This window comes from Gossypium arboreum, chromosome 1 (assembly GCF_025698485.1).
Source record: "Gossypium arboreum isolate Shixiya-1 chromosome 1, ASM2569848v2, whole genome shotgun sequence".
Classification (NCBI taxonomy): Eukaryota; Viridiplantae; Streptophyta; class Magnoliopsida; order Malvales; family Malvaceae; genus Gossypium; species Gossypium arboreum.
Genome location: NC_069070.1, coordinates 2848651 through 2861551, shown reverse-complemented (window position 1 = coordinate 2861551; position 12901 = coordinate 2848651). Strand labels below are relative to the sequence as shown.

The 12901-nt window shown below is 28.0% G+C and overlaps 1 protein-coding gene across 1 annotated transcript; it reads left to right on the top strand.

Moving 5' to 3' along the window:
* Positions 1 to 10439: 10439 nt before the first annotated feature.
* LOC108484994 (dehydration-responsive element-binding protein 1A-like) lies at positions 10440 to 11875 on the top strand. Its single transcript, XM_017788866.2, has one exon. It carries the CDS (start codon positions 10517 to 10519, stop codon positions 11321 to 11323), a length of 807 nt encoding a protein of 268 aa, XP_017644355.1. The 5' UTR covers positions 10440 to 10516; the 3' UTR covers positions 11324 to 11875.
* The last annotated feature ends 1026 nt before the right edge of the window (positions 11876 to 12901 follow it).

The window sequence follows — 12901 nt, the reverse complement described above, 5'->3', positions numbered from 1 at the left end:
GATATACTATCTGTTGTTATTTTAAGGTTGAGTTTAAAATGGTAGGGTTTAGGTTTGTTGTTGATTTTGAGTTCCTTCTTCTACATTGAAAAGAATGTCAATAGTTGAATAAGTCATGTTGTCTGTACTCACCGTATCAATTGTTGATACAAAGAGATGATGTGGAGGTGAATGTGGTGGAGATCATAGTCAATTCACTCTAAAGGAGTGGAGAGTCGTACAATGGTGATGGTGAAACTAAGGTTGGGATAAATAAGTAAGTGAGGAAGATAGTCGAATGAAAAGATAGAGGATAAAGTTGTTTGAGTTAGTTAATAGGGAGTTTGTCCCCTCTCTCAAAGGTGAAAGAAAGTTTATATAATTGGATCTAGTGAGACACATGACTATCTCTAATTAGCCAACTAGTCCCTGTTGGAAAAATAGCATTTTATGGGAACTTTGAGGCATATTCTCAATAGGTAAAGGTAGAGAGTTGAATCATAAATTTATGGTTTAATTTTCTACTCCATAAGACCTTTACAATGGTATATAATATGCTCAAAATGGTTGAGTGATGAATGAGAAATTTATGCTCAAATTAAGCTACTTGGAAATATTTGTTGAGGAAAAGTAAAGGTTTAGATCCCACATTGGTTAAATACTAAGTGTGAGATGTGTATATATATGGGAACTCTCTTAAAGAATGATTGAATGATTAAGCTTGGAATCCTACATTGTGCGTAGGGGTGGGATTGCAAGTCCAAACTCGACAAAGTAGGGGGTGCATCTGCACAATGTGGGAGACGCGAAATGTCTAGGCAGGTCGGGTCCAAAATGAGCCTGTGGATATTTTAGCCCAACATGAAATTATTGATTTGTTGGCTCCTTAATGGTAGATTTTGTGAATATTTCCAAAAATTCCACCATTTTAAATGTCTATAAAAGGTTATGAATTCTGTAGAATTTTTATAACTCTCATACTCTCTCACACCGAATTTATTTTGCTCTCAAAACTCTTTTTTTTCTCTATATATTTTCCAATGTTCCGGTGATAGAAAAAGGCAACGCTCGTTCTTTAATTGCTGTAGAGGTGCTACTGCTTTGATCATTGTTGTTGTTATATCTTGGGAGACATTCGACCAATGTTTCTCCAAGTACCATAAGAGCAGCCAAATCTATCTTAAGGAAACTGTGTTAAACAGGCCTCAACGTTTAGTAAATCTCTTCTTTTCTTTTCGATTTCAACCTTGTGTTACAATTTTTATTGAATTTACGTATTTGACAAATTTAATATAAACTTATTCTATTTATATTTTATTTTATATATATAATTATTTATTTATATTAAATATTTTATTCGCTAACATGTTTTATCCAACAATCTCTTCAAAAGTCATTATTAAATGAGGGACGTGAAAATAAGTAGGTTATAAAATATATAAGTGATAAGTGATAATCATTCCATCTGAACAATTTACCTGTAAAAGGTGATTGGTTTAAGTATTCCCTAAGCTCTTACTAGATAGTACCATGACGACAGAAGAAAGCATGTTTGATGAATTAACTTGTACAACTTTACAAGTTAAGAGGGGTTAATAATTTCTGGGAAATTACTTTATTGGAACTTTTAATTAGCACAATTTTTAAGGTTTAGAAAGTTGTGGTCCTTCACTTTTTTTTTATGAGAAAAAAGTCAAAAAATTATAAGAATAACATTAAACAGAAATAATGCCTAAAAATTTATTTCTATTCATTAAATCACGAACTATCTCGAGTGAGACGTCGAGAATTTACACTTCACTTCTCTTCATTACCCAAAAATTTAAATAAAATTGAACTTCGTAATCATAACATATATTCCATTTTAAGCAAGTGAATTTCAAGATGGTGACCCCACTACTAATATCTCTCATCTTAATTTTCAATTTTATAAAATTGTTACCTTTATGTAAAGTTCATCGACAAGATAATTCTAAAGCCAGAAAGAGATTAGTAACAATGTAAATAAATTAACTTAAAATAATCAACAATCAATTTTAAAATAAATATACGTACTACGTACACAAAAGGTTAATTTAATTAATATAAATTTAGTACGGAAAAGATGGACCTATGAAGACGAACAACCATCCAATGTGGCTCTTCACAAACTTTCTTAATCCTCTTTAATTTTATTATTTCGTTTTATATAATCATGAAAAAAAATAAAGGGTAAAATTATATCCAAAGTCACTAAACCATTAGTAAGTTTACATTTTGGTCACTTAACTTCAAAAGGTTACAAAATGATCACTCAACTATTCGAAAGTTGTTATTTTAGTCACTGAATTGTTAAGTTTTTTTTTTCAAAAAAAATTTAGCTAGCGAGCTTCAAGGGACGATTCGACGATTGTGTGGTGGATTAATACCTATTGATAAGTAGAAGAACATACATTAAATCCAAGTTGATTTGATGGTCAGTGTCGGAGATCAGAGAAAAAATTATTTGAATTTTGATTCGTAGATTCGTGAGGTTCAAAGTTGTTTCATAAAAAAATGAACTGTAGAAGAGAATGGAGATGAGAGCTTCCGACTGGAGTAGGCAGAATGAACAAAAAATGCCATACAATAGTAATTTTAACAGCTCAATAATTTAAATAAAAATATTTGAACAGTTTAATGATCGTTTTGTAACTTCGAAATTAACCAATTAAAATCTAAACTTACTAATTATTTAGTAATCTTGATCGTTGTTTACCCAAAAGTAAAAAAAAAAAAAATTCTCCCTCTTTATTCTCTTTTGTTTTAATTGATTATTAACATTAGCTGATTGATCCTTAATCATACTAAATAAATTAAAGTGTGTTTGTGTGGGACAAGTATATTAAAATATGAATTTCTATCTATATCAAACATTGCAATAAAAAGAACTGCATGAACTAAAATTATGCATCATGAAAGCATGTCTGAAATCTTACTTTAGTTGACAACTACTTTTAAAATGATTTTAAAGGAAAATGAAAGCAGCTTCAAATTTTGTAGGAGGGTTGTCCAATTTCAATGGTGGGTGAACAGTATTAAATACAAGTGGTTCTGGATCGAGTTAGGTTTGAGTTGGGTCTAATTATGATATTAATATGTTTTATTTTTGTTTAAAATTCAGCCCAAAATATGAGCCTAAAATTTTGCTCATATTTTTAAAAGATTAACCTAAGCTCATTTTAAACCCGCCAATATTATTTTTTAAATTTTTTAAAAAAGTATTTATCTTATTTTAATATTTTTTATTTATTAATTTTTATATAGTTAGCTTAACATTATTTTAATGTTTACATTAGAGTAATTATATATTTAGTATAAGTTTGTTTTCTTTAATGTGTTTTAAATTACATAATATATAAAAATAACATAATATAAAGTATTATAAACTTAACAATGAGCCAAGCCGAGCTCGAGCCTTGAATGTTCAAGTCTGAGCCTGACCTATGAACAATTCTAGTATCTAGAGTCAAGCTCTAAGCATAGTTTATAATGGTTAAATTCTGCTATTAGTCCCTGTAATTTGAAAAAGTTATAGATTTAATCCCTATGCTTTAATTTGATCAATTTTAGACTTTGAATTTTTCAAATTAGTGAATTTTATTCCTATACTTTTTAAAATTTTGAAATTTTAGTCTTGACCCAAATAATAGTAGTTAAACTCATTTAGTTAAATTCAATTACTAGTCTTGTACTACGCATACAATTGTGGATTTAGTCCATGTTCTCCAATGGATCGTTCTAAGTCCCAATACTTTTTGAATTTTATAATATTAGTCTTAACATAAATGACTGTCGTTAATCTATTAACTGAATTTTTAGTAAGTAATATGTAGAAATAATAAGTTGACAAAGCATTACATCTATTAATAACACATTTGTCGCTTTAGATTCTGGGAATAGAATAACTTAACTGAATGAATTTAACAGTTACCATTTGGTGAGGACTGAAATTTTAAATTTTGAAAAGTAGGACTAAATCCACATGTCACAAAGTATAAGGACTAATAGTAGAACTTAACCATAAAACTAAAGTGATTTTACACACTTTCATAATTTCTTTTGTACATTAATATTTTAACAATTCAATCATAATATTCCTTTTTTCATTTACACATATCATGCATGTCATATTTGGAGTAAAATAAAAATTTATGGCTATTTGTCTTATGTAAAAAAAAATTCTAACCATTAAATATAGGAGAAAATATTTAGTACATTGCCGATGGAGTTTTTAGACGTCACAAGCAAGATCAAGAGATTCACAAGTGTCCTATACAAGTATAGTATAATATTAAAAATATATATATTTTTTTAAAAAAGACATAACAATTTTTAAAATTACTCGTGAAATAAAAATACACTATCCGTATACAAAATATTAATCCTATATATTAATTTAAATAATATTTAAATCAATATTAATAAATTCAACAATTTAATTACTAAACTATTTATTGTACAAAAGATTATGAAAATGTATAAAATTAGTTTAGTTTTACAATGATGTACATAAGTCAATTATGATTCATATAATATTTATGTTATAGGTCTATGGTGAAGTAAATAATTCCATAAAACGAATCTAAAATATGTAATTAGTAATATACATATTATATGTAATTAGTAATATACATATTATTGTGTTTTATTTCCCAACTTCAGAGTGGGGTATAAAGTTTGGACTTTAATAAGCCCAATTGCAATTATTTTGGACTTTAATAAGCCCAACTTGAGAGGGGCAGAGAGGGACTTTGCCCTCCCTCAAAAGCAAAATTATTATATAACTCTCTATTAAATGGTTAAATTATGATTAAATTGTATTTTGATCCTCAAAAATAAAAGAAATTACATTTAATTTCTTTAAAAATGATGAATTTAAAAAGAGGGTGAACTACACCCACGGTCACTTTAAAATAGAGTTTGTCTTATTTTGAGTATTATAATTTTTTTTTAATTTAGTTACTCTAATTAAAATAATTATATGAATTAATCATTACCTTTAATCACTAACGGATTAAGGTTATCAGCAATCTTCTCTCAACTGAAAACCTTGGCCTCTCTTTTGTGCCATTGACACCTTCGCTGCTTAAGTTCCCGCACCGTTGTTCGGCTTATAATTATCTTTTTCGACCACGCACCGTTGTTCGGCTTATAATTATCTTTTTCGACCACGATTTGACTTTAAAAATAAAGAAAATTACGATTAATAAGTCCCTATTAAATGATTTAATTTATAACAAAATTGCACCTTGAATTCAAAAAGAAAAAAATGTTTAATTCGCCCCAAATATATGTACGATAAAGTGAGAATAAAAGTCACATTCCATGTTAAAGAAGTTGTCAAACCCATCCATGTTATTATTTGTCAAGGTTGGGTTCCAAACCAGACAAATTATGTTACCAATGTCATGATATTGACACCTCTTAATCATATCTAGACATCTTAAATTTTCAATCAGGTCTTAACCTTAATTATTTGTGATTCTACTATTAATGCTCTCGTTCACTGCGTCACTTGGTTGGTCGAGAATGAAGCCATAAATTTATTTTTGTGTTAAAATTAAAATTAAAAACTTTTAAGGGGTTAAAATACAATTTTATCCTTGTATATACTTAAAATTTTAAAGAGATTAAATTAATTTATAATTTTAAAAATATAAAGGGACTAAAATGACAATTTGGTATTTAGGGTGAAGAAGGAAGGCCCCTGCCTGCACCTTGGAGCCGCCCCTGACGTTGGCGATGACATTAGTATCTGGACCTTCTTTGTTCTTTTCTCACCACTTTATGTATTCTAGATTATATCTGGGCCTTCAAATATATGTATAAAAACCACTCCAATTATATGTAAAGGTATTATCAATAAACCCTTTTTAGATTGTGTTTAATCTTTAAACTTTCAGTTGTTTTATTTAAATATTTCATATAAAAATAATAAAAGACGAAAATATTAGTACATTAAGATTTATTATTTTCGTAATTTTAGAATTTAATTTTGTATTTTTATTTTAGGATTCGACTCGTTGGACCATTTAATATTTCACATCATTTTAATTTTTTTTTATCTCTTAGCGCTTTTTTTTTTACAGTGTCATGCCATGTCAGGATGAATCAACAATTGAGGTGTCATGCCATGTTAGAAAATGTCGATCGTCAATTGACTAATGGTCTCAATTAATTTTGGCATTATTTGAAATTTTTTGCAATGTTGTGGGTGGCATTGCATAAAAGCAACCTTAAGGGTTGGTGTGAAAAATCCTCAAAACGTTGAGGGTAATTTTTATAATTATGCCTTTATTTTTAAAATTTTAAAATTTTTAAATACAAGTAAATATTTAAACATTAAAACATACGGACTTTTTATATAACACATTATTACATTATTACCTTTTCAATATATATGTATATATAAGGATAAAATGATAATATCATATGGTAGAGAGAGGTGGGACGAGGCAAACAATTACCATAAACCCTCTATATCTACGGTTCAAAAAAAAAAGTTCCACTTCACTATGCTCCAAATATACTTTTCAAAAGAAAAAAAAAATTACTCCATTTGAAACATATCAGTTTGAAATCTATCGGACAGTTTAAACTTTGACATCCCTACATTTGATTTAAACCACTTTTAAGAAAAAAACTGCATATAGTTAAACTTAAACAAAAGAAAATATAAATTGAAAGCTTACTTATTTATATATATATATATATATATATATAGATCTACTTACACAGTGTAAAAATTAAAGTAGTTTTACATGCTTTTAAAGTAGTTTTACATGCTTCCATAATAATTTATATGATTAATATTTTAACAATCATGCCATTATATTTTATGGTCTATTTATATAGATCATGCACATCAAATTTGATGTAAATTTAAAACTTCTAATTATTTGTTTTATGTAAAAATTTAATCGTTGAATATATATTAATAAATAGAGTATTTTAAATCGATATAATAAAGATATTGAATTAATTCGAAATTTTACATATAAAACAAATATAATTATATTGATAAGTTCAATGATTGAATCATTAAAATATTAATTATAAAAATAATTAGCCATTTTCATCTTTACATTATGTAATATAAATTTACACAAAATGATATTCCCAGCTTGAGATTTCAACAGGTTTGAAAAGTCAAAATATTTGACAGTATAATACAAATTCCAGTCTGTAATCATATAAATAGAAATAACATCAAAAAATTTCCTTATTAAACAATTTAATGTCAACTTCCATTTTCCTCGTTCAAAATAAAAATTAGATTTTTTCAAAACAAATCATTAGGAAAACGTTGTGCACGAATAATAAATCCAATATATGATTTGATTATAAATTCTTAATAATATGATCTTTTAATACAATATTTAGAATTATTTATAGTCTCACATCAATTCTTAAATAAAATATAACATATTTTAATATATTTAAATTTATATTATTTTACACTAATTATAATATTAATACCAATCGAACTATTGCTCGATCTATATATAATCAAAATTTAAGTAAAAAATAAAAGTATGAAAATGGAATCTCATGTTTTTGAGTCGGTTTCCGTACTGTTTTAGGATTTGTCTTGAAAAGGAAAAAAGAACCTAAATACATTGCATGCATGATTATGTAAGTTGAAGCGTATCATGAGGCCTCGCCTGATACACGAGGATCGAGAAGAAAAGATAAAACATAAATAATTATGATTAAGACCATAAGGTTGCGTAATATGGTGAAAATGAAATTTTATGTTTACACTATACAAGTATACAACGCATTTCAATAGTTTGTATCTAAAAACCAACATTTATATCACGATTTATTGAAATATTTTTAAATATTTATAATGTTTTAAATTTACATTTTTCATTTCAGAGTAATATACCTTATGATTACATTTAAACTAAATAAAATATTTGAATAACTAAAGTAAATAAGTTACTAGATTAAAATTTAAGTATATTTTCATTATAATTTAAACTAATAAAATCTATATATAAGTACGTGATATTTTATTATAAAATACTTCAGTTGTTTTACTTTACATGAGAGTAAAATGATCAAGTGTTTTTTAATAATAACTATTTCCATTAGTTAAATAAAATAAAATATAATCTATTAATTAAAAATAATTAATCACGTAAATATACGAAAGTGATATAAGAAATTAGTTTTCTAAAACACGAAGTTTCAAAGTGTAATTTAGAGTAAGTTTGGATAGGCGATGCGTTTAGTGTAAAAATAGTAATGGCGGTGAGATTAGATATTGTACTGATACTGTAGCGTGAGACAAAAAGTAAGTTAATCGTCCATCCAAACTCACCCTTACTATTAGTTAGATATGCATATTAAACCCAAAATGACCTAAATTTAAATTGATCGAAACTTAAAATGATTCAATCAAATAATTCAAGAAGGACTAATTCGCAAAATTGGATAGACAAACCCAAATGACTTGAATCTAAACCCAAAATTAATCTAAACTGAAAATGACTTAAATTGGTAAAAGCACTATGGAGGTCGATGTATTAGGGGTCAGATTATATTAAGTCTCCTTTACTTAAAAAATAGGCAAATCAATTCCTATATGTCAGATAAAAAAGCAAACCAATCAATTAGTTAATTTTTTTGTCCATTTTTGTTGTTAAAATCTTGTCCACATACCTTAAAATGAGGTATACGTGACATGTCACCTATAACTATCTGATTATTTTATCCAACATATCAATTTTAATCATATAAAAGAATAAATATTTTAACAAAAGAGATAAATTTATTCCTTAATTTAAGGTATAAAACTAATTTATCCTATTTTAATAAAAATAATTTAACTTATAATACAAAATCTCCGAATAATTTTACTCCGAATATCCCTAAACCTAAATTCAAAATAAATAAATAAAATTTTAAAATAAAACCAAACCAATCCATTTTAGAATTTGCATGGTACGGACAGTTTACAGGTGGTTTTCTTAGTCCACAAAATTTCCTTTCCCAATCAAGCGCGTTGTTGTAAGCACCTTTCGTCATACTGAGATTAAAAATTAAAAAAAATGGTAAACTATTAAAATAGTCACTTTAGTTCGACTGAAATTACATTTTAATTATTTATATTTGAAATATTATATTTTAGTCATTTACATTATTCATGTTATAACATTTTAGTTACTGATCTGTTAATTGTCATTAACAATGTAATGGTAAGCTGACATGACACGTTAAATCATCATTTCAAATGGAAAATTTAGGTTAAATTATACAATTGATCCTTTTTTGTGAGCAATTTAATTCTTATTTTTTTAATTTCTTTTAATTTTTTCCTTTTTTTTCATTCTTATCTGCTTCTCCCTCTATTTTCCTCCCTTCTCCATTTCTTTTAATGTCGTTTTTCTATGTTTTTCGTTTGTTAAAACTAGTCCCTATACTTTTTTTTTGAACAATTTAATTTTTTTCGTTTTATTTCTTTATTTGTTAAAGCCAAATATATTTGGTTACATATTCTATGTGGAAACCAGAAATCGTTTTTGGACATTGCAAGATGAATAAAATTGATCCTATTGAATTAATCAATATCGGTTCTTCTTTGGTATATAGTAGAACACCAAGCTAAAATATTCTACGAAAAATATTAATTTGCTTACCAAATTAATGCCAAGAACTAGAAACTAAGCTAATCATAATGAGATTAGAAGGGTTAACCAAATTCATGAGAATCTTCATTGAAATATTATGTCCAAGAAATTCTATAAAATCACCACAATAATTTATTTTTGGACCCTTTGTATAGTTTCAACAATAACTATAAGATATCATAAACCCCATTTCACAATTGTCTATAAGAAGCAAAAAAGAAAATTAAATAAAAGAATATATTTATTTTGGGTTTTCATTGAAGATCAATACAGACTTGTTGCTCTAAGCTGAAAACATATTAAAAACTAATCAAAAGGAAGATTAAACAGAACGTATAGAAAATGCACAACACCAAAATAAAAGTATAGGGACTAGCTTTAACAAATGGAAAACATAGAAAAATTATGTTAAAAGAAATAGAGAAGAGAGAAAAGTAGAGGGAGAAGCAGAAGAAAATGAAAAATAAAAGAAAAAAATGAAGGTAAAGAACGTAAAAGAAAAAATTAAATTGCTCAAAATGAAAAAATAGAGGGGCCAATTGTAGAATTTAACCTAAAATTTTCATTTAAAATGATAGATTTATGTATCACATCACCTTGACATTACATTGTTAACTAAAATTAATAGTTCAGTGACTAAAATATTACAATATGATAATATAAATGACTAAAATGTAATATTTTAAATATAAATGATTAAGATATAACATAAAATAAATAAAAATGACTTCGGCCTAAGAAAAATATTGCTGAAAGTCAAAAACTCGTTAAATACCCAACGCCTAGAACCTGGACTTGGGTATTTTGAAAGTGATTTGGTTTGCGCTTGGACTTTCCTAGTTTTCTTTGTCAACCTATTTCTTAGCTTAAACCTCCCTATGTGGAAACCGTGGACCATACACTGTTCCCTCTTTCTTCGTATGGGCGTCCGTGTGAAAACCGCAAGGCTGCCAGGCGTCAGCCATTCCTTAAAAACCCACACAATAAAGTTTCACTATCGTTCCCTCTTTGAGTTCCAAATCCAACTCCATAGGTTTTTTTTTTTGCAGCTTAAAAAGCCCAACACAAAAGTCTTCTACTTTATGGCGGCTGAAACGGCGGAGACACCGTCATCGTCATCCGAAGAAGTTTATTCATTAGCAACGAGTAAGCCAAAGAAACGTGCAGGAAGGAGAATATTCAAAGAGACTCGTCATCCTATTTTTAGAGGTGTACGACAAAGGAAAAAGAACAAATGGGTATGTGAGTTACGTGAGCCTAATAAAAAAACTCGCATTTGGCTCGGTACTTATCCTACACCTGAAATGGCTGCACGAGCACATGATGTTGCTGCATTAGCGTTTAGAGGTAAAAGTGCTTGCCTTAATTTTGCTGATTCAGTTTGGAAGTTGCCTTTGCCGGCTTCAATGGATGCTATCGACATTAGACGAGCAGCTGTGGAGGCGGCCGAAGCGTTTAGGCCTAAAGAATCGGAGGAACAGTTGGGGGGCGGTGGCACAAGGCAGGGAAGTGTGGAGGCTTCTTCGAGTGGCGTCGAGGTTAACTTTGTGGATGAAGAAGCAATGTTCGACATGCCGAACTTGCTTGCTAGCATGGCTGAAGGACTTTTACTTTCTCCACCTAGGAGTACTAATCCGGATGATGATGATGATAGTGATATCGATGTTTCCTTGTGGAGTTACTGATTTTTTTTTCAGTAAGGTATTTTTTTACAAAACTGATCAATACCTGAAGGGAAGAGGATAATAGCAAAGGGGTGGTAGAAGCTAGAGGAGGAAATTTGAAGAAGAAAGGAAGGTGGTGAGTTTGGTAAAGCATTGAATGATGATAGAAAGCATCCATGGTTCCTTTGATTCCTTGTTTTATCTCTCTATCTCTTTGATTTTTTTTTTCTTTTCTCATTTTTATAGGGGATACAGAAAAGGATTAAATATTTATGGAAATTGTATTAAATTTTTCAGCTGAGTGCTGGCTTTAACTAGTAATTTTTTAAAAGATCAAAGTGGCATGCCTCGCAGACCGTTACATCTTCCATCAATTATCATCTTTAGATTCATATATATTAATATAGATATAGTAAGGATAAATAATACATATATAGATGTAGATATATTGTTTTGTAATAGGATGTTGAAGTTTAAGTCAACTAGTTAAGGGCATGTACTTCGAGAAATTTTAGGCTATCTGGTTTTCAATGACAACCACACGTTAAAAAAAAAAATGGTTCTTTTTTCCAATAGTCATTCTTTTGTTGGTATTCAATTATTAATGGTTAAATTGTTGGATGGGTCCTTATACAATAATTTGAAGCATAAATTAGTCTCTTTATTATAGAAGTACGCAACTTAAGTCCTATACAATTTTTTTGTACAAATTCCTATATATTTAATTTTGAAGTAAAGGGGTTGATTGAAGCTTAGTTGGTACTATTGCTATGGTAGCAACAAGAAAGGCATGAGTTCGAGTACGCTTAAGTGTAGTTTCCTTCCAATTTAAGGGTAAAAAAAATTGAAAGGAATAAAACTTTAAATGGTGGTAAGCTTTAACATTAAACAGTGCGAACATTTGATAACGTTAGGGATTAGAATGGGCCAAAAATCTTTAAGGACTAAAGTGAGAAAAATGATATACTTTAGGTACTAAAGTGTGCATTGAGCCTTATTTATAATTTTACATATTTGTTTTAAAATTAAATGAATAAGGATTAAATTGCTCATTTATAAATTAGAAGAACTAATTTTACATATTTGTTTTGGTCACTCAATTTCAAAAAGATACAAATTGGTCAATGAACTATTCAAAAATTTTCATTTAAGTCATTGAATTATTCAAAAGTTTTTATTTAAGTCACTAGGCTCTTAAGGTTCTTTTTTCTTTTCTTGTTTTTTAAGTTTGGTTAACAAGCTCCAAGTGACATTTAACAACTGGTACCCATCAATGAGTAGAAAAACATATATACCTTAGATACAAGTCGATCTGATGATTAGTATTGAAGATCAAAGAAGAAATTTATTTGAGTTTTGGTTCGTAAATTTATGATGCTCAAAGTTGTTTTATAAAAAAAAAATTGAAATGTAGAATAGAAAAGAAAAAGGAAAACTTTTAATTGGTACTGCAGGAGGTGCAAACAAAGAAGACCATTAAACATCAATTTTAACAGGCCAGTAACTTAAATGAAAACTTTCGAATAGTACTCAGTGATCATTTGTAATTTTTTGAAATTTAGTGACCAAAATGTAAACTTACTAATAGTTTAATTACCT

Coding starts and splice junctions, on each gene's coding strand:
- LOC108484994 (XM_017788866.2), top strand. CDS start 10,517: ATGTGGAAACCGTGGACCATACACTGTTCCCTCTTTCTTCGTATGGGC.